The sequence below is a fragment of the Emiliania huxleyi genome (genome assembly GCF_000372725.1).
Source record: "Emiliania huxleyi CCMP1516 unplaced genomic scaffold EMIHUscaffold_381, whole genome shotgun sequence".
Taxonomy (NCBI): Eukaryota; Haptophyta; order Isochrysidales; family Noelaerhabdaceae; genus Emiliania; species Emiliania huxleyi.
The window spans coordinates 32,165-53,156 of NW_005199109.1; the positions used below are offsets into that span (position 1 = coordinate 32,165).

Sequence of the window (20,992 nt, forward strand, 5' to 3'; positions counted from 1 at the left end):
CCCCCTCCCCCCATCCCTCTGCCTCCCATAGGGCAGGATAGCACTAGCATATGCGCCTAGTGCGCACACTGGGCCCACATAGATGTGACCCGCCCGCTCGAGTGCGGCGTCCGGATGCTAGTGCTTGAGAAGACACCACAAACGCGGCACGGCCCGTTTTGGATGTCTGCGGAGATTCTGTCTTAGCACACACAGTGAGTCATTCGGATTCGGAGTCATTCGATGGCCAGAGTGGTGAGTGCGATTGTGTGTTTGTCGGGAGGGAGGGGCAGGCTGCTCACCCACGTGCACCGGGCCAGTGCTTGCACTTTGAATGCCGTGGGGCTCCTGCCCGTGTCCGGGCGTGGAGATGCGAGGGTCGCCCCCCCTTGCCCCACCACTTTGTGTGTGTGGAGAAAACTACCCGCTTACCTTACCCGTTATTCACTCCGGACAAAGACGGCGGCACGCACACGAGCTGCGGCCGTGCCGCCGTCATAGTGGCGAGGCGCGGGACCGTCTGTGGCGAAGTGGGTCGCGTCCCTCGATTTTGTTCAACCCAGTACCACCCACTAACCCAGCATCCACACCCTTTACTAAAGGCTTTACGCTTTACCCGACAAACCTACCCGCTTCCCTTTACCCCGGCTCCCCCGCCGGCGGCCCGATCGGCGGCAGCGCCACCGAGTGGACGTCCGGGTCGTAGTGCTTCCCTCCGAGCGAGCGGACGACGTGCCTGTCGTCCGAGGTGTCCAGGCCGCGCGCCCGCCGCAGCAGCGCGATGGCGTCGCTAAAGGAGGACATGTACGTGCCCATGAAGGCGGTCGCCTCGACGCACGTGAGCAGGTCGACCGCCGCGCGCTCGACGCTCGTGTGCCGCGCCTCGCCCTCCGCCTCTCTCTCCGCCTCTCCCCCCGCCGGCTCGGGGATCGGCGCCGCGCCGCGCAGCCGGAGCGGGAAGCGGCGGCCGACCTCGCGGAGCGTGAGCGCGTTGTCGGTCGCGCAAAAGATGGGCAGCGGCGCGCGCTCCTCCAAGAAGGTGAAGAAGGCCTCGTCGGGCGTCCGGTCGCCAAACATGGCCGTGTGGTCGGTGCGGCGCATGTGCACCGCGACAAACGCTCCGCCGCACGCGGCGACGTTGGCTGCGGCGGCGGCGCGCACGGGCGGGAGCGGCGAGAGCGCGGCGTACATCGTCGCCTCGGTCTCCGTGTACTTGATGGACGGGTGCGAGTCGTACACGGAGGCCTTCGCCGCTCCGCCGCCGGCGGCGAGCGCCTCGCGGTGCGCCGGCGGCAGTTCGCCGACCCCGTGCAGCATGACGACTCCGGGAAGCGGCTCGAAGAGGTCCTCGAAGGGTGAGTCGCAGGCGGCACCGAGTCGCCACAGTACGACCAGCCGGCGGCCCCGCTGCACGGCCGCCTCGCGGTACGAGAGGACGGACCGGAGCTTGTTGCAGAGGCCGGCCTCGGCGCAGATGAAGTCGACCATCACGAGCGCGGGAGAGGTGCGGTCTGGAAGCAGAAGCGCTCAATCGTGGAAGGGCCGGCGTCGGATGCCTGAGCACGACGCTCGTGAAGACTGCCGTGTGCGGGCAGTCGAGCCCGGCCGAGCGGGGTCGCCTCGCCACCCCACTCGGCGCTTGGATCTTACGCGTAGCTCTCGTTTCTTTTTGAGAGGCGGCCACGAAACTGCCTTTCGGGGCCCAGAGATAAAACTTCTGATGCCACGCGTGACCTAGTAGTGTCCCCAGCTATGGGCGTGTCCACGTTGGAGCCAGGTGTGGTGTGGGCGCGAGAATAGCTCCGCCGTTCATGGAGGCAACCGATGCGAGTGCCGAGTCGACTGGTGTGTGTCGTCGTGGTTTCGTATCAAGAATACTCACTCACACGCACCCTCTGTGCTCTGAGAAAGCTGCTGGATGCCGGAAGAAGAAGGACTGTCAGTGACACTCTGATCTTTGTCAGGTCACTGGTCAGGTGCCAACCAATGCAGTGACAGGCTCTGACCCCGCTCTGGGGGGAGGCGGGGGCCCTGGAGGGTATCCATGCGGGGGGGAGATGGGGTCCCATGGCCCGCCGCAGGCGCCGATTTTTTCGGGACTTTTTTCTTTTTTGCGCGATTTTTTACTTGTTTCATGGGAATTCGCTGTACTTGCAGCATGCTATCACGCCTTGCGACAGCCTGTCGGCGCTGCTGACCGTGCCATGCTGCACAATTGACCACCTGCATAGCTCGCGGCCTTAGTATCAAGCATTCAGTGACGACCTGATCCTACGGTCAGTAGGAAGGTGTCCTTCTATCGTGTGCACGCTTCTGACGCAATGCGCGTCACAGACTGCCTCGGCGACTGGCTGCTGGCACTCTCGAGGCTATGCCTACACAGCCTCGCGCGCATGGGCAGTCAAGAGGGACCACGCACCTTCTCAGGACAGCGCCAGTGCCTCTCTCTTGGACCGGCAAACGTGGTGGTCTCGTGTCACCAATGTGGGACCAGTGCGGCATCGCGCCATCGACAGCTCTGAACTGCGCCTCACCACTGACCGGGAAGGCCGCCAAGTGGGCCAGCACCGGTCACACATTGTGGCAGCAGTCAGCAGTTGTCTGATAGCTAGAGCAGCAGCGTCAGGGTCGCAGGGTCGGATCGTGTCAAGCCTCTCGCCCGGCCGGCCACGTGCAGACGTCGGCCTGTCTGCTGTCTGGAGTGATCTGTCGGCGGTCAGTACGACCGATCAGGTCGGAGTTTCCTGATGGTTGGAGGGTCTATCTGTATGTACTCCTCGAGATCTTTCCAAATCTGCCCTCTGATTAACCTAGCTTAATCGGAAAGTCGGTGCTAGTAGAGACTAGTAGAGCCGGGGCCCCGTTTCCGCACTGCGGCGCGGCGCACGGTGCCTCCGGGGGCCCCCGCCTCCCCCCAGAGTGACCCCGCCACAAGCGTGTCAGCTGCGAGCGGTTTCCTGCCACTGTCGGATCACCCGGCGGAGTGTGTGGTTTGGGAAGAGCCGAGTGAACTCTAGCTCCTCGCCGGTCAGCGGGCTCGTCGACTTGGTCGCGAGCCAGCGCTCGATCGCCGTCCGCTCGTACGACTGCCCGTCCGCCGCCATCACCGGGTCACTCATGACCTCGGTCGTGATTGGGCAGACGAAGTCGGCCGGCGGCTCCTCCTCCTCCACCGAAAGCGGCCTCTCTGCAGCCAAAGAGGACGACGCTTGCTCGTCGGGCGCCCGCCTTTCCTCCTCCAGCCTCGCGCTCTCCTCGAGCGCCGCCGCCAACTCCGCCATCTCTCCCGCCGTCAGCGCTGCCTCATCCTCGGGCTCCCGCGAAGGCCCAGCGCCTCCACCGCCGCCCTTCCCCTTCTTCTTCTTCTTCTTGCCCTTCTTGCTCTCCTTGTCGCGCCCGCCCGCCTCCTTCTCCGCCTCCTCCTCCGCCAGCAGCGCCTCGGCATGCCGCCTCGCCTCCGCCTCCGCCGCCGCTCTCTCCGCCTCCCTCCACGCTGCCTCCACCTCCGCCGCCGCCGCCGCATGCTCCTCGAGGGCGCGCACGCACTCGGCGTGGCCCTTTTCCTTGGCCATCTGCAGCGCGGACTTGCCGCTCGCAGCGCGCGCCGTCGTGTCTGCGCCCGCCCGCAGCAGGCGGAGCACGACAGCGGCGTGGCCGTAGCCGGCGGCGCCCATCAGCGCGGTGCCCCCCATGCTATTCTGCTCGTCAACCTCCGCGCCGCGCTGCAGCAGCAGGTCGACCACCCGCTCGTGGCCCTCCTGGGCGGCGCCCATCAGCGCGGTGCCGCCTCGGCTGCCATGCTTGTTGATCTCCGCGCCGCGCTGCAGCAGCAGCTCGACCACCCGCTCATTGCCGTTGGTGGCGGCGTCCATCAGCGCGGTGCCGCCTCTGCTGTCCTGCTGGTTGATCTCTGCGCCGCGCTGAAGCAGCGAGTCGACCACCCGCTCGTGACCGTTAGTGGCGGCGCTCATCAACGCGGTGTAGCCTTCGCCGTTCTGCATGTTGATCTCCGCGCCGTGCTGCAGCAGCAGCTCGACCACCCGCTCGTGGCCGTGGAGGGCGGCGCCCGTCAGCGCAGTGCCGCCGATGCTGTTCTGCTGGTTGATATACGCGCCGCGCTGCAGCAACAGCTCGACCATTCGCTCGTGGCCAAGCTGGGCGGCGCACATCAGCGCGGTGACGCCGCTCCCATTGCCTACCACGGAAGTCGCGTTGACCCGCCCGCCGCTGTCGAGCCACGCCAGCAGCCCCGTCTCGTCGCCGTCAATAGCTGCTGTCACGGCCGAAGAAGCCGCGGCCGTCGATCCCGCCGCCGCCTCGCCCGAGGATGCGCCGCCCGCGCCGCCCACCGCCGCCTCGCGCTGGCCCGCTCACCTCTGCGACGTGCTGCCGGAAGGCCTCGACGCACGCGGCGTGGCCCTTCTCCTTGGCATACTGCAGCGCGGACGCCGTTCTTACAGCACAGCGCCGCATCTGTGCCCGCCCGCAGCAGGCGGAGCACGACGGCGGGGTGGCCGTGGCTGGCGGCGCTCATCAGCGCGGTGCCGCCTCGGCTGCCCTGCTTGTTGATCTCCGCCCCGTGATGCAGCAGCAGCTCGACCACCCGCTCGTGGCCGTTGTAGGCGGCGGTCATCAGCGCGGTGACGCCGTCGCTGTTCTGCATGTTGATCTCCGCGCCGCGCTGCAGCAGCAGCTCGACCACTCGCTCGTGGCCTTTGGTGGCAGCGTACATCAGCGCGGTGCTGCCATCGCTGCTCTGCTGGTTGATCTCCGCGCCTCGCTGCAGCAGCAGCTCCACCACTCGCTCGTGGCCAAACTGGGCGGCGCGCATCAGCGCGGAGAGGCCGCTCCATTGCCTACGTGGCCGTCCGAAGTGGCTTCAGGTTCGCTCGACACGCTAGTCGAGCGGTTGGCGAGGCTAGTAGTGGCCATAGTCTGGTCCCCTAGGGGGTCGATGGGTCGGCGCGCGCCCTCCTTCCCAAGCCGCGCCGGCCGCTGCGCGCGCCGCTTCGGCGTCGGGCCAGAATCCAGGGCTGTGGCTGGGAAGGCGAGGCGAGCCGAGCCAGCCACCCACCGTCTCGTACACCGCAAGCCACGCACTTCTGCACGTCGCGACGGCCGCGTCGTGCAAATCCCAAGTGACTTCACCCCATTGCGTCTAGGCCCGTGGGGTGCGTTGGTCTTTCGTATTTCTTTTTTCGTGCTGGGGCCCTAGAGGAATCCTCGGACGACCCCTGACGTTGCGAGCGGCACTGCGATCACGCTGCATGGCTCGCACTCGGTCGATGGACGATGGGAGGCGAGCTTGCGAGAGTCACACACGACACACACGAGCCGACAGGGACACAGACACAGACACAGACATAGACACACACACTGCGCTCCCCTCAGCGGGCAGGGAGGCGCGAGCCCGACGGAGTCTGGTGGCGGGGGCCCACGCAGCCAGCCCCTGCACTGACATGGTTGGTGCTAAGCCGCCGCCGCCGCTCGCTCTCGAACTGCGTCGCGCTGCTGCCCGTTCCCGGACGGAGCGCAGAGCGCGATTTTGGTGGCCAGGGCCTTGCCTGAAGGGGGGCGGGGCAGGGGGGGGAGTAGAGCTGTCAAACGTTAAGAGCTGAACAGTGTTGCTAGTGTTAACAGTAACAACAGAACAACAGTGGGGCTCCCCAACAACAGTAGCTAACGTTAGGCCAGCTGAACAACAATAAGGAAGGCCTGGCAGTGACCCACGACGATCTCCAGCGTCCAGTGCGGGTAATACCCGAAAATACCTGGAAAACCCCAGGTATTTTCGGGTTTTACCCGGGTTTTTTTGCATTTTCTGCTTGCTGGCCACTGAACAACAGTAACAACAGTAACAAACAGTAACAGCTTGGGCTGGGGAGAACACTTGAACAACGTTGAGGATTTTCAGCCAACAATAGTGCAACTGTTAGGCCCAAAGTTAACGTTTGACAGCTCTAGGGGGGAGCGAAGATGAGGACATCACCGAGCGGGTGGAGCTGCCGGGAAGGTGGTGGGCGGGGCATGGATGCACCTCAAATACGAGCGAGTAGCGGGAAGACCGCCCGCTACGGCTTTACTCCGGCGGGAGAGCGTGCTCCCCCCTGCGTCGTCCGTCGAGAGCAGCCGCCGCGCGTGCTGCAGCGCCGGCAAGACCCAAAAGATGTGCGAAAGCAAGACCCAAAACATGTGCGAAAGCAAGAGACCCAAAACATGTGCTAACCCTAACCCTAACCCTAACCCTAACCCTAACCCTAACCCTAACCCTAACCCTAACCCTAACCCTAACCCTAACCCTAACCCAAAACAAGTGCGAAAGGGAGAGCCACACGCCCCCCCCCCCCCCCACTCCCTCTCCCCGCCGAGGATCGACACGACACTCACCCAGTACTACACTCATGCGAACCGAGCGGTACTCATGCGGCACGTGACTTGCGTCGCGGGAGCGGGCACGAATCGCAGAACTTGTGCGGGGGCTTTCTCAGGGGGCAAGGTCCAAGGAATCGCGCGATTTCAAAGTAGTCGTTGTTGAACGTCTCGCGCTCCCTTTTTCACGCAAGTGGGAAGATGAACGATCTGGATCTCGCGGCCGCTGCTCTGACTGGTGCGGATCTGCATGAGATAGTCTCGCAGTGCAGCTGCCGGTCGGAAGTCGGATGCGTTCATGTAGTACACGCCAACCACATCGCCCGCCGTCCAAGTCGCTGCCACTTGGTTAAGTCCACTGCCTCGCTCGCACTTGCTCAAGCCGTCCACGGCCAGGAAGGCTTTCAGCCGCAGCGCTGCCTCATCGATAGACCAACAGCACTGAAGCTGGCGCTTGCTGTTCTCGGCTTTCTCGGCCCAGTAATTCATGTTGGATTTGGAGCGGCATGCGTGTCGACGCACGTTGACACGCATGCGCACATGCTGCTCAATGGTGTCGTTGCACCTGGGGTAGCGCTTCGGATGCGTGAGATGCCACGTGTCGAAGGGGCTCGCACAGAACGGCTCTCTTCTCACTCGTGCGCTGAGCATCAAGCCAACGCCAACACTGCAGTAGGTGGCGAGTGGTAGGTCGTGCCTCACAAGCGTGGATGGAACAGCTGCAGGCGCTGGTTGCAGCTGTCTCTGCAAGCACTTGGCGACATACCTCGTTGTTTTGTTTGCAAAGTGCTTGGAGTTCAGAGGTTGGCTGCTGCTCGGTAGCCTGGCCGAGCGTCGCTTTCTGCTCAGGGTAGCAGCTTCTGCTTGCAATTGCGGCAAATGCGCAACTGCTGCTTGGTTGACCTCGCACAAATGGTGGCAATCGATGGCCCGAACGAGCAGCCCGTCATTGTTGAAGCGATCGCAGATCGACATGTAATCGTGTAGCCCTGCGGCAGCGCAAAGACGATGCGGTGAGAACATGAGCAGCAAGAGGAGTGGCGAGGAGCGGGCATCGCTGGCTCGGGCGGGCGGGGTGCTGCGAGGCGCGCTGGCGAAGATGCGCGGACTGCGGGGAAGGATGCTGGCGTCTTCGGGCGCGAGCAGGGCGGGCGAGGAGGCGGGCGGCGCGGCAAGCGCGAGCGGACGAGGAAAGTGCATGGTATGCCTCGTGTGGATGTCAGGCAAAGGCCGTCGGGGAACGTGGGTACCCGGGTACTATTTTCAATCACTAGCTGCGGGGCTCGCTAAACGCTCGCCGAGCTCCATGCTGTGCAACACCACCTCCTCACTAATCGTCAGGGGCGGCGGCGAGGCGCGAGGCGGTGGCGGCGGTGGTGCGGGCGGCGGGATGACAGGGGAGGCGGCGGGATTGACAGGGGAGGCGGCGGCCACGAGCGGAGCGGCGCGAGAAGGGGGGGGGGGGGCGGCGAGGCGCCGGTGAGCGAGGCGCCCGCGCCATCAGAGGGACGCGCCGCTGCGAGATGGAGGGCGGCGGTGACGGAGGCGAGGCGCGAGGCGGCGGCGGCGGCGGCGGCGGCGGCGGCGGCGAACGGCGGCACCGAGTCTCGGTGAGCGGCGGCGGGAGGAGGAGCAGCGGCGGCGCTCGCTCGCTGTTGACGGGATTGCTTTTGAGCCTGGGAGCCCATGCCACTGCGACCGGCGTGCCCGGGAACGGAGATCGCGCGCGCGCCGCCACTCACGACGCGCGCGCGATCTTCGCGGAGTCGGGTCCCCAGAGGGAAGCGGTCTTCTCGGCCGACGTCCAGCGGCGCGCAAGGAAGCAGGCGCAGCGGAGGCGGCCTAGCACCGGCTCGGCGCCGGGCGGTTGCGCTGCCCGCGAGCCGCGTCCTGAGCCTCGGTAGCGCGCTGCGCGGCGCGGCGCTCGCGCTGCTGCGGTGCCGAGAGCGGCATGATGGTTTGCCAGCTGAAGCTCGAGACTCCTCGGGTCCGCGAATTCCGCTGGTCACGGGTAAACGGCGGACAACGGGGGAGCAATATATCTTTAGAAAAAGAGCGCCTTCTATCGAGGTCTCGCGGGGCGGCAATTTTTCGTTTTTCACCGACGTGGTTCCATCAATCACACCTGGTTTAGCCCAGCCTTGATGTCTGTTCTGCATATGTGCAGTTGGGAGTTGCCCGAGCTGCTGACTCGTGACTGGGCCTCCATACTTACTCCCTTAATGTAAATAAATAAATAAATAAAACGGACACCTCTACTAGGAGATGGGTAAAAAGGAACAGGTCCCCGCCCTTGCGATTTTTGTGCAGGGTTCTTTGTGGGTGTGGTCGGCGACTAGCCGGGGTCGTCCTCCCGAGATGGGGGACTAGCACTAGCCGTCTTCCACATGGTCCCTCGGGTCCCTGCTGCTCCTAATCTCTTCGTACATCCTCCTGCTGATCTCCGCAAAGTCCTGCTCCCTCCCTCGTCTCGCCCTGCGCGTCTGCTCCGCCTCACCGTCTTCTGCCCTGCGCCGTCTGGCGACGGGTCCTCCATAGTCGGTCGAGGTCGCCGCCCTCCTCGTGCCTCTTCCCAACGTTCCCTCGGCGGCCGATGCCGTCTGCTCCGGCTCCCCAGTCCCCGGGTCTGCCCTGCTCTCGTCTGCGCTAGTTTCTGCTTCGTCCTCACCGGCGTCTCTCCTCTTCCTTCTCCCCTTCTTGTATGCTTTGTACATCGCGTCGATTCCTTTTCGCGTGAGCACCAGCCTGAAGCCCGCCCAGCATCTGAACCGCTCCCTAAGTCGAAGGAGCATCATCAGTCTCACCCACTTCGCTCTCTGCCCACCGTCTCCGCTCCCTCCCGCTTGAGCCGCCGTCGCGGCCCTCGTTCGTCCCACTGGCTGTTGGCCCGTCCCTGCGTTGCCTGCGTTATCCCTCCTCTGCGACTCCCTCAAGGCCGGCCGAGCCTCTTTCCACCCAGTGAAGAGCTTCCTCAGCCACTCGATGTGTTCCTCTCTCTTCATTATGCGCGCCGTAGCCTCAAAAAAATAAAATATTCTTAGCTTCAAGCCCCCCTCCGAGACTAGGGACAGTCACCACAGATACATACGTCGGTGGGAGTGCCCCCTCATTGAGCCGGATCCACCTCTGCACCGCGCCCGTCGCCGCCTCGGCCACGACTTGCAAGTTCCTCGTGACCCCGGCGCCAAGGTCCCTCCGGCTCTTCTCCGAGAGATCATCTACCAGCGCCGGCAACACCCCCCCGACGGCTGGGGCTAGTGCATCGTACCCGTCCTCTTGGTCGGACCATAACGTGTATTAAGATGTGGGCGGACCCACAAGGCATAAGGCATAAGGCATAAGGCATAAGAGGTGATGTGTCCGAGGTAACGTCCGAGCCGTCGGCCGTCAAGGGACCGACGAGCCCGTGCCGCTGCATCCACAAGCCGATTTGCCTCAACGCTTTTGGCAAACGGCCAAAGTGCGCCCTGCTCGTGGAGTACGGGAGCAAGGCAAAGCCGTCTCCGACCACCGGGCCGGGATCTTTCGCGGTGTGGTTCTTCGAACCACGAAGTGGGAGACACATGTCGTCGAAGGCAGCGATCAGCTGCGCTCCGATTGAGGTCCGGGCGCCGTCTGGCTCCGTGGCCCACGTGAGCCCTGATCCGTCGGCATACCAGAGGAGCAACCTGCGGCCGCGGAAGCGCCCTTTGGCTCAGCGTCAGGCACTTGCGCTGGGCGGGCGGTAGCAGCACAGTCTGAGCAAGGTGCCTAGCACGGTCTGAGGTGGCGCGGGTGGACCTAGATCAGACAGAGCGTGGTAGCGGAGGTTTGACAGAGGTGGCACGCGGGTGGACCCGGCACAGTCTGAGTGAGGAGGTGGCGGGCTGAAGGAGGGCACACAATCTCAGTGAGGAGGTGGCGGGCTGAAGGAGGGCACGGTATGATCAAGTGCGTAGGGAAGGCGTGCAGTCACCTCCCGGAGGTGGCGGAAGAGCAGGGAGCGTCCGCCGAGGCGAGCACCATGGCCTGCCTGTGGCCGGCGCGGAGACGGCAAAACTCGATGGCGGCGAGAGCGCGAGTTGTGCTCATCGAGCACGCCGTCGCCGTGATGTGCGCCACGTGGTTGGGAGGGATGCGGAGTCCGCCGTTCATGTAGCCGGCGACCGTCATCGGAGGTCATACGCCACAGGCCAGCAATCACTCGGTGACGAGACTATTGATGTAGGCGCGACGCTCTGACACCGAGTGTACACAGTGGTAGTACAAGATAGACTCACCATGGTCACAAGTCTTTAGTAAAACGCCAGCACTCGACACGACGGAAGGTGTATTGGGCTCGAAGGCGCGGTGAACACAACCGCCTCGAGCGTACCGCTACTGTAAAACACGAGCCGAGGGGGCGGGAGGGGGGGCGGCGGGAGGCGGGAGCTGGGTCCAGTGCGCGAGTGCACTCTGCTGCTGGGGGGGTCGGGACCCCCCCCCCCCCAGCAGCAGCGCTCTGCTGCTGGGGGGGTCAGACCCCCCCCCTAGCAGCAGGGACGGGCTTAGAAGTGCAGGGGGGGTACCGAGCAATGTGCGGCCGCTCTTGCCGGTAGCCGTCGCAAAAGCTATGGCCTCGCCGACCGGTATGCTTTGCGCCCCTGCATCCACGCGACGTCTCAGCGCGGCACGTCTGCCCCTCGAGGTGGTGCTGCTCGAAGAGCCGCGTCCGCCGGGGCCCGACAGCAGGCTGCGAGGCTCGTCGCGGACAGGAGCGTTCCCGCCGCTTAGCTGTCGGCTGGCGCCGCCGCTGCGCTGCCGGCGCCGCCGCTGCTGGGGCGCCGCAACTATACACACACGCCATCGCGCACACCGCATTGTTGCATGGTTGCACCCACGAGCCACGTCCCCGTCTGGCCTTCCAACATCCATGCTCACTTGCCCTCCCCCGAGTCGAGCAACTTCTTCACACTCGGGTAGATGGGCGTCGACGGCGTCGCGCCCACCCTGCCCAGCCGCCACTCGTCCCAGCGGTACCACGCGTTGGTGAGCGCAGCCACCCTGGGCAACAACAGACGCGCCAGGCCCAGCTTCCACCCGGGGAGTCCAAGGTCGTCCAACTCGAATGGCCACTCTGTCGGGCCGCGCCCGCGCTCGGCGACTTGAGCGCACGTCCCGCGCGCGCGCTGCTGCTTTTCTGCGTGGAACTCCTGCTTCCGAGCGAGCATCGCACCCTCAGCCGCGCGCAGCGAGCTCAGGTCGGGCCTGCCCGCGTCGTCGAACGCGCCCTCCTTCTCGAGCAGGGCCGCCAGCTCGTTGGCATCCTGCATCGCGAGGATCCCGCCGCCGCCCAGCCCGCAGTTGAGCAGTGAGTCGCCGATGCAAACGAGCGGAAGCGCCACGTCGTCGGCCTCGCGGAGCTCTGTCTCGCCGTGTGTGAACTCGCCGCGCACCTGCGGTCATTGAGCCGAGATTGAGCCGAGATTGAGCCGAGATACACGCAGAGGAGTGTGTGTGAACTCGGCGCGCCCACCGTCACACGATCGAGGCTCCGGATCGCATCGCGCCACGACTCGTCGAAGACCTCGCCCATGTCATGCAGCACCCACCTCTTCACCTTGTCGAGCCGTTCATCGGTCATGATGCCCGAGGCACGTGAGCTTGGTGGGCTGACGCCGATCTCGTCGAGGAGAGACTCGGCGCTGTCGAGGTGGTTCAGCTGGTAGAAGCAGCACGTGCGCCCGTCGTTCGACCCGGCGCCGAAGCGCTGCAAAAAGATTAGGTATCCGCGCCCGTAGCCGGCCACGCTGCCGTACTTGCGCAGCCGTGCCAGCAGCGGTGCGCCGCAGGCAGCCTCCGGCGAGTTGATGACGCCATGGATGTGGACCGTGCCGCCAAACGCCTTTCCGCCGCTCGCGTCCACTACTCGATGGTGCCGGAGAGTGGAATGCAGACCCATGGCGTCGATGATCAGGTCGAACACGCCCAACGCCTTTCCGCCGTCGCCAAACAGCTCGCAGCCGCCGTCCACGTGCAGCCGTGCGTCGCGCACGGCCGTGTCGAAAACGACGCCCGTGTTTGCTCGCGTCGCCATTTCGTCGAGCAGGATATCACGCAGCGCGCCCCGGTTGGTCTCCGGCCGTGCCGCAAATGTCCCAGGAAACAGCCAGCGCAGCAGTGCCGGTCGGAACATGACCCCGGCGGGCTCAGGACCGTGCGAGCCGATGCGGAAGAAGGCCATGTGATCGGAGTAAGGCTGGCTGCAGTCCCAGTACTTGTGATAGACGCCGGCTCGCGCAAGCGCCTCCTGGCCATTTGCATCTAGGTCCAGCCCATACCCCTGGTCGCGAGCCGCCGGCGCCCGCTCGAGCACCGTCACATGCACGTGCGGGAGCCGGCGAGAGAGGATGCCAGCGAGTGTGAGGCCAGAGATGCCAGCGCCAGCGATGCCGACTCGAATCGTCATGTATGATGTCGTGCAGCAGGTTGGGGACCTTGTGCTGCTCCCATCCTCGTTTGCTTTGGAGGTTTTCTTCTTTCTTTTACGGGCTGCAGATGCAGCGCTTGTCTGTCGTTCTCCACACCGCCGTGGCGTGGCAGACGGTGAACGAGCTAGCGTGCGGGGACAGCGGCATTGTGCACGGAGCTAAGTGCATTGCCGTTCTTAACGGAGTCGCTTAGGCGGCTCCGGTGGTGTGCCGGTGATAGTACTAGCACGCGCCAGTTCGCACCTGTGTCGAGCCTGTCTGCTGTGAGAGAGAGTTGTTTTGTTTAAATTCTTTTACGTCTTTTACCGCCCTGGGGCGGGGCTGTCCCGAACGAAAAAAAAGTGCCGCGGGCAGCGTGGCGCATCTACTTAACCCTTTTGCTTCATAAGGGTCCTGAGGACCCAATCTCGATATATCTCCAGTCGTAGCGGTGGAACTTTAAAACGCTAAACGGCTCGGTAAATATTTAGCCATATATGAGAGGATTACGCCACAGTGTCGTTTGAGTCGACAGTAAATCTCCCACAGCCCACGTAAATCCGTCTTTTTCAGGCACCCGGAGCCCTCCGCGGCCGCTTCTACGCCGGCGAAGCACCATTCAAGCTGCTGTACGGCCCCGGCATCGCCTCCCCTGGCTTAGCTCTCAGTCAAGATATTGTGCACATGGATGGCCTCTATCTACAATATACTCACTGACACTGAACCTCCCAGAGCTCGTCCCGGTCCGTCACGGCCATCCTCGTCCTCCGGCGGGCCCCCGGCCGCGGCGCGGTGCGGCGGCGTCACAAATCCGAACGCAGAGCACCGGGACGCGGTCGGGCGATCTGAGGCCCAGGTAGGCGAATGCATTGCCCATCCAGGGCTATCACCTGGACCTATCAACAGGCGCCTGCGGCGCCGTGCTCAGGAGTTGGTTTTCACTCGCTCGAAATGTGTACGTAAAAGGGTTAAGATGGACAACACGTGTCGCGTGTGATGGCTGATGCTAAGCGCCCGGAGGAGCGCCGAGAGACGCGAGAGAGAGAATAGAATGAATTCATGGGCGTGGCACATTTAGAGAAGTGAAGGGAGGGAATTGAAAAAAAACGCTCACGACGATTCACACGAAGAAATCAACACGAAACGTACCGTAGGCGAGGGCGCGAGCAGGAGCACGCGAGGCAGCAACACAACCAACAGGCCAGTCTCGCCCCCTCGTCAACATGCACACGAGACCCCTCGCGCCTGGGCGTTAGTCGGGTCGTACGAGTACGTAGCCTGCCCGCCACCGAACGAGTTCCCGAGCCCGCTCAGGTCAGCCCAATAGGAGGGCGACGGCCGATAGGAGGGCGGCGGCTCAGCAGCATTTCGGATCGGGCTGGGCCGCGAAGAGTAGCCGCCGAGCGGAGCCTGCATGCGTGCGGAAGGCAGCCCAATCGGCCCAAGCGTCGTACCTACCTCCCAGCGATGGCGCTATCGGCGTACCTGAACAGTCGACACAGCCGCCGCCGTAGCAGTTGTAGCAGTCACTTCCCACCGTATCAATCGCTTCGTTAGAGCAGCGGATCAGCGAGCAGAGGGATGCGGGTGTCGGGCATGCTTTCTCCGTACAGGCCGCCATGGCCTTCAGCCCGTTGTCTGGGCAGAAGCAGGTGTTGCATCCGTCGGCCGAAGCAAAGTCCTTGCCGGGCTCGCAGGTGGCATGCTCAGAGGGTGGGCCCGAAGACTCCTGCAACACTCGCCACGCCGCCCCAGTGCACTCTGCTTGGGTGATGAAGTAGCAGCCGGCGACGACGCCCGCGAGATTTTCTTTGCAGTTCAGGTCGTATTTGCACACGAGGCCCTCCGAAGAGGCGCCACAGGCAGAGTTTGCCGTCGGCTGCTCGGTCGGACACGGCTTACTCACGCTCGTTGCGCAGATGGTGCCCTGTTGGAGGCAAGCAATTGGCGTGCAGCATGCCGAGTCAGACTGTCTCTCAAGCGGGGCACCGGCCATGGCGAAGCCCATGCCGGTCTGGATGCCCGTGTTCATCAAGTCCTGCCAGGTGGGTGCCGGCGCCGCAGCTTTGTCGCCGACGCAGGAGTATGCGCTTTGGTTTTTTGCGACTTCGGCAAGGTCGGCGCATACCGCGAGCGCGGGTGGGAACAGGGTGAGGAGCAGACCGTAGCAGAGCCTCAGGGGTGGCGACATGGTGGCGACAGCGGCACGCAGCGAGCACAACCAAGCTCGGACCTCGGGCCTGTCACAATCGAGCGGCAGTGTACCTAAGTACCTGCGTATCTCCGGGTCGCCCGATGGAAAAAGCAACGGCATCCGCTAGAGAGAGAGAGAGAGGAGGGGAGGGCGCATGCGTAACGACGCTGCTAGAGATGCCTTTCGGGGCCCAGAGATAAAACTTCTGATGCCATGCGTGACCTAGTAGTGTCCCCAGCTATGGGCGTGTCCACGTTGGAGCCAGGTGTGGTGTGGACGCGAGAATAGCTCCGCCGTTCATGGAGGCAACCGATGCGAGTCGACTGGTGTGTGTCGTCGTGGTTTCGTATCAAGAATTCTCTCTCTCTCTCATCCGCTAGTCAGCCCTTGCGGCCCGCACTTTGTTTTAATTCTTTTTCTCGCGATGGCTACCCCGGCGTGCCGCCGCTCGCACCGCCTCGCCGGCGCCGCTGCCACCGCCGCCGCCCGCTCGCCGGACACGCCGCCGTCCGTCCGCCTCCTCGACCCTCCCCACGGACCTCCTCGTGCGCGCCATCCCAGCCCCAGAGTGGCCTGCTCGAAGGCCGCCCTGCTCTCGGCACGTGCGTTGCTGACTGCGATAGCACTGTCTGACAATTCACCCAGAAAGAGCCGTTGAAGAGCCGTCGAGCTACATCGTACATGAAGTTGAGACCCAAATCGTCGTGGTGGTGTGACTGTGTACTTGTCCCCACCTCCTCGGCGACACACGAGAGGCAAGCTCGTTTGCACACGGACCCACGACGCCCCCCGGCGCCTCACTCTGAGAGGTTCGAGTAGCCCTCCGCGCGCGGGCGCGGCCGGGCGTGCGACGGGGCCGTCAGTGACTCGACAGCCGGCGGCGGCAGCGGCGCGGGGACGAGCGGGAGCGGCGCCGCACCGTCGGGGGGGGCGTGCTCTGCGCGGGCGGGGGAGCGCGACGCCTGCACGATTGCGTGCTCCAGCGAGCTCCAGCGAGCTCCAGCGAGCTCCAGCGAGCTCCGGCTCGTGGTCCCGCGGCGTAGCGCCTCGAGGCTCTCCAGCGCGGACCTCTCGTCCGAGAGCGCCGTCGAGAGCGCCGTGGCGTCCGGGGGCGGCTGTGCGAGCAACACGGGTGGCGATGTGGACAAAGAGCGGCGCAAGCCGCCTCCTCCGCAGCTCGCCCGGCCCGCGGCTGGCTGGCTGTGGCCTAGGCTGTGGCGGCCCGCTCGAACCCGCTGTCGCTCTGCGGCGAGCACCTCCTTGCAGACGTGGCGCGGCAGCACGAGCAGGTCGCAGTACGTCGCGCACTCGGCGGTGGCTTGCGCGACGGGCGGCGCGGAGGCCGTGCGGCCGTCGGTGCCCTCGAGTGCCCGCTCTCCGAAAAAGTCGTTGTCGCCGAGGGTGGCGAGGAGGGTGCGCTCTTCGGGCAAGCCCCACTTGACCCACACGCGCACCGTGCCGCGCCGCACGAGGTAGAGCGTGTCGACGGGCCGCCCCTCCTACACGCGCGGCCGATCTCGGGTGATCTCGGGCAAGCTCGGGCGGTCTCGCGCCCGCACCCGCCGGCCGAGGACCTCCACGAGCAGCTGGCCGGGCATGCAGACCATCGGCTGCAGCTGCTGCACGAGCGCCACCACCGCCGACGAGGAGAGCGGGCGGAAGAAGGGGCAGTGCTGGAGGAGGTCGCCGTAGAGCGCCATCGTCAGGCGCAGCGAGAGCTCGCGCGGGAGCCCGGCCAGGTCGGAGCCGATCTCGTGCATGGCCTGCTGCGACGAGGAGAGCCGGTAGGTGAAGAAGTCGAGCACCTGCCGCTGCAGACCCTCGGGCACGTCGCTGCGCGCGAGGAAGCTCTGGATGAGCTCGAGCCGCTTGAGGACGTGGCCGCGCTTGGCGTCGAGCGTCTGCAGGGCTGCGGTCGCCGCGGCGATGGTGACAATGTTGATGAAGAGGCCGACGAAGAGTCCTCCGACGGTGAGGGCGACCTGTGCCGGAGAGAGAGAGAGAGAGAGGGAGAGAGGGCCGTCGGCGCACAGCTGAACTACTCGACCCTCGGCCAACCTCTCGGCTGTGCCTCTCAGCCGCCTCTCGGCCACCTCTCGGCTGTGCCTCTCGGCCGCCTCTCGGCCACCTCTCGGCTGTGCCTCTCGGCCGCCTCTCAGCCACCTCTCGGCTGTGCCTCTCGGCCGCCTCTCGGCCGCCTCTCGGCCACCTCTCGGCTGTGCCTCGACCTGGCCGGTGGTGGTCGGCTCGACGTCGAAGGGGACGAGGCAGGTCATGAGGGAGGCGCCCCACAGGAAGGCGACCGCGTACTTGTCCCGCAGTCCCGCGGCCTGCAGCTCGGAGCTCGGACCCCACCCGTCATCGCACGCGGCGGGGTCGTCGTCGAAGATGTTGCACCCCGTCGTGCCGACCAGCCACCACAGGCAGCCGCTCCAGTGGCACGCAATCAGCAGCAGCGCCGACAGCTGCGCGACCCGGCCGGCCGCATGGCCGAAGCGCCGCTCGAGCGCGAGGGAGACGTGGGAGTGGAGCCACGAGGTGGAGGGGCGGATCTTGGCGAGGTCGTTGCGGATCAGCTTCGGCACCACACGGCCCAGCCGCAGCAGCCGCAGCACGCGGACGATCGCCGGCGTGCCCGAGTGGTAGTCGCTGTCTTCGTCGAAAGTGTCGCCTCCGACGAACCAGGCGAAGGGGGCGGCGACGAAGAGGTCGAGCGCGAAGCGCGTGTGCAGGTAGTGCGAGCGGACGGCGGCGGGCTCGAGCACGACCATCCCGTCGAGGTAGTAGCCCGTGCGCATGGCGACGTACACGTCGACGAGGAAGATCACGTCGAAGCCGACGTTGGCGACCGCCCACGGCAGCTTTGGGTGGAAGTGGTCGTCGAAGGCGATCTCGAGCGGCACGACCACCGCCACGAAGGCGACGCCCAGCATGACGAGCAGCCGCCACAGCTCGTGCGGCGTCGAGTGCGGGACGAGGACCTCGGCCCTGCGCTGCCCCAGCGTGAGCGACCACACTGTCCACGGCGCGGCCAGCAGGCAGCACGCGCACGAGAGTAGGCGGCGAGCGCAGAGCGTGCAGCGATAGGGCGTGGCTGGTGCGGGAGGGAGGAGCCGTGCCGAGGAGTTTGGCGACGAGGCAATCGAGAAGGCGCGCGAGGCTGCCCGCGGCGGCGGCGTGCGAGACGACCGAGGAGGAGGCGCCTTCGAGCGGGTTGCCGCCGCAGCCGTCGACTCGGGAGCGGCGGCGACAGCTGAGACAGCTGCACGAGTAGAGCACCTCCGCAGCACTTGGTGCAGGTTCGACTCCCCCTCCGCCTCCTCCGCCTCCGCCACAGCAGCAGGAGCGGCGGTGCACCCGCCCTGCCCGTCATCCACGGGCTTTTGCTCCTCGCTCAGTGCGCTGTCGAGGCTCTGGCGCACCTCGTCCGGCTCTGCTCTCCCGCCGCCGCCATCGCAGTCTTGGAGGATGGCCGCGACGAGCTCGGCCTGACGGCGTGTGAGCTCTTGCAGCTCCGCCAGCTTTTTTGCGGCGGCCGGTTGCATGAGCACAGAGGTGAGGGCGGCGGCGGAAGCGGTGCGGGCGGCACCGCGGATCGGATACGATCGCGGTCTGGGACGTGCTGTCACAGGCGCCGTAAGACTTCGCGCGCGGTAAAAAAAAAAGAGACGCGCGGTTCCTGCGTAGCCCATCCCTCCAGGAGATGTCATCTGCTCTATTTATTTATTAAGAGAAAAGGGAGTCCCTTGCCAGAAGGAGGAGAACTAGGAGAGCGCAACCAGTAGGAGGCCCGCGCCTGCCCCCGTGCCGCCGGGTGCAACTTTGTCCTATACGAGAGGGGAATCCCTGGGACCCTGTCGTGTGGGCCCTACCCAGCCCCCCTCCGTGTCGCGATGCGCTAGGATGCGCTCCCCACTCCCGTTCCCCTGTGTCCCTGATCGTCTCCTTCCAAGATCCTGCTCGTGCAGGTGGGGACCCTGTCCTCGTCCCATCGCCATCCCTCGTTTGGGTTCTCTGTTTTCTGTCTTCTCAAGAGAAACATGTGTGTTTTCTTTCTTTCCACATGGACTGTGATCGATCCCCGGCTTGTTTTGTCAGTGTTTGTGGAGAAGCTCGCATCCATGGGCGTCACGGACGGCGGAGGAGGTCTTCACCGACGGAGGCGAGGATGTGCGCAAGGGAGCGGTCGCGCACCCTCGGCGTCGTGGCGGCGGCCTGGCGGCGGCACTGCCCACAGGCTTAGGTTAGGTTAGGTAGAGAAAGGTGAAGAACAGTCTGGCTCGGACTGGACACCTACGCGATATGGGTGGACGCGGGACAGAAGAGGACGACACACAGACACACAAACTCACTCAGCCAACGAAGCTGGGCTGCCACACAATCCCGAGTAAGCGTACGGCACTACGGTCTGCGCTTCCTACTCAGGGCCACGCCCGGCCCCTGACCATGCCCCTGTCGCCCCCCCCAGCACCCACGGTGCCAAGGGCACAAACATATGAAACAACACAGCAGGAACAACACAAACAGGCGACAGGGCACGCGACCTTGTCTCCTCTCCCATCCCTCCTTTGCTTTGCGTCTTTTCATTCTTTCTTTTTCCCCGCGTCCCGCGGTAGTTGCTGCTGTTACCTCCCGGGTCCACACGGTACTCCCGTGCTAGGACAACAAGGCCCCACGGTACACGGCGTCCCGCGGTACCGGTAGGTGAAATAAATAAATAAATAAAAACGGTCAAACTCTGAGACGAGATGGGATTTAGGGACATGTGTCCCCGCCCTGCACGATCTTGGTGTGAGGGATCTTCAATCCGTCCCCTCACCCCCTGGTCACTACCCGACACTAGAAGAGCAGCAAGAGTTGGGGCTGCGGCTACGGCTGCGGCTGCGGGAGGGGCTATGGTCGCGGGAGAGCCGCTGCGCCGCGTGGGCGCGCCTACACCGCGCTTGCTCCGCTCGCCACCTCTCGCAAAGGTCCAAAGTCATAGCCATCACCTCCTCCGGCAAGTCCTTTTCGCCTATCTTGCCGTCCCTCCATGCCTGGTAGAGCTCGTCGTCATAGCCATATTGCATCACAGCCTGCTGCACTGCGTCGTGCACAACCCCTGCCACCCTATCCCGCGCCTCAGCGTCGGAAAATTCGAGCTCGGAGTCATACCCGGAAGCAGGCGCAGACGGCCGCGGCGATTTGGCAGGCGGCGAGGTGGGGGAGGGAGAGCGCGGCGGTGCGCGCTCGTGGCTCCCGCTGGTGCCAGAAGGGCCAGCGCCCAATGCGCTCAGCCTGTTCTTGTCCACCACCTTGGGAGAAGGGGGTGGGGGTCCACCTCCCTTGGGTGCGGGCTTGCGGTGTTCCTGCTTCCGCTTGCCCGACTTTGGCGGGTTGCGGCCGAAGTTCTTCATGGTGAACCTGTCCGGCTTGCCGCCCTTCCCGACCCTCGTCCACCCCTCGGGCGACTCGTTGGGCCGGGGTTGCTGCGCCTGTTGGTGCTGCGAGCATCTAGCTAGGGTTGTTCGCACAAATTACAGCATGCAATGCAGAGTAAAAATGCAGCATGCACACACAATACAGAGGAGCGAACGAACGTGTTTATGGAACGAGAGAGAGGCACAGAGCGGTAGGAGTTGCGAATAGGGGCGCCCCGGGGTGCGCGCGGCGATCAGAGAGAAACCGTGGCGCGCGTCTAGTACGGCGTCTCGGTGAGGGCGGAGAAGGGGGCGTCCTCGTAGCTAATCTTGTAGACGGTGGTGAAGAAGGGGAACTCGTGCTCGAGGTTCTTCATCTTGAGGATGTGGTTCACCTCCTTGGCCGTGAGCGTGCCTGTGTGTGGGGGGGTGCGAGGACGCGTGCGTGGGTGGGGGAGCGTGGGCTAGCGGCGAGAGGGAGAGAGAGTGCGCTGCTACAGGACCAAATCGAGCTAGAGGTGTGTGCATGGAGCATGTCAAGCGGCCAAAGGATATCCACCTCGAGAACCTCGAGACCTCGAGAACCGTGACACGATCGTCCGCGTCCAGATTTCGGACGTCCC

At 64.8% G+C, this 20,992-nt stretch overlaps 5 protein-coding genes across 5 annotated transcripts in view; 1 reads left to right on the forward strand and 4 right to left on the reverse strand.

Moving 5' to 3' along the window:
• Window positions 1-2,918: 2,918 nt before the first annotated feature.
• On the reverse strand, window positions 2,919-5,440 carry EMIHUDRAFT_118128 (hypothetical protein; the record flags this gene model as incomplete). The annotated part of the gene is made up of 2 exons (XM_005771522.1): window positions 2,919-3,429; window positions 5,355-5,440. 2 exons carry the CDS (start codon window positions 5,438-5,440, stop codon window positions 2,919-2,921), a joined length of 597 nt encoding a protein of 198 aa, XP_005771579.1.
• Window positions 5,441-7,871: 2,431 nt separating this feature from the next.
• Window positions 7,872-8,305, forward strand: EMIHUDRAFT_369646 (hypothetical protein; the record flags this gene model as incomplete). Its single annotated transcript, XM_005771523.1, has 2 exons — window positions 7,872-8,214; window positions 8,253-8,305. Coding segments are annotated over 2 exons (396 nt in total), but the record flags the coding sequence as incomplete, so codon positions are not given.
• Window positions 8,306-11,243: 2,938 nt separating this feature from the next.
• On the reverse strand, window positions 11,244-12,775 carry EMIHUDRAFT_243215 (hypothetical protein; the record flags this gene model as incomplete). Its single annotated transcript, XM_005771524.1, has 2 exons — window positions 11,244-11,720; window positions 11,843-12,775. The coding sequence occupies 2 exons, from the start codon at window positions 12,773-12,775 to the stop codon at window positions 11,244-11,246; spliced, it is 1,410 nt and encodes a 469-aa protein (XP_005771581.1).
• A 1,358-nt stretch (window positions 12,776-14,133) lies between these two features.
• Window positions 14,134-18,515, reverse strand: EMIHUDRAFT_243216 (hypothetical protein; the record flags this gene model as incomplete). Its single annotated transcript, XM_005771525.1, has 5 exons — window positions 14,134-14,186; window positions 14,262-14,950; window positions 15,823-16,469; window positions 16,545-16,871; window positions 17,223-18,515. The coding sequence occupies 5 exons, from the start codon at window positions 18,513-18,515 to the stop codon at window positions 14,134-14,136; spliced, it is 3,009 nt and encodes a 1,002-aa protein (XP_005771582.1).
• A 1,324-nt stretch (window positions 18,516-19,839) lies between these two features.
• Window positions 19,840-20,992, reverse strand: part of EMIHUDRAFT_458800 (hypothetical protein) — a gene marked incomplete at its 3' end in the record, with an annotated part of 3,293 nt that continues 2,140 nt past the window's right edge. Inside the window, exons 5-8 of the mRNA XM_005771526.1 lie at window positions 20,655-20,767; window positions 20,291-20,400; window positions 19,962-20,071; window positions 19,840-19,851 (exon numbers count right to left, since the gene is read on the reverse strand). Of these exons, the coding sequence (XP_005771583.1) occupies window positions 19,840-19,851; window positions 19,962-20,071; window positions 20,291-20,400; window positions 20,655-20,767 (345 nt within the window). The remainder of the gene's footprint in view (window positions 19,852-19,961; window positions 20,072-20,290; window positions 20,401-20,654; window positions 20,768-20,992) is intronic.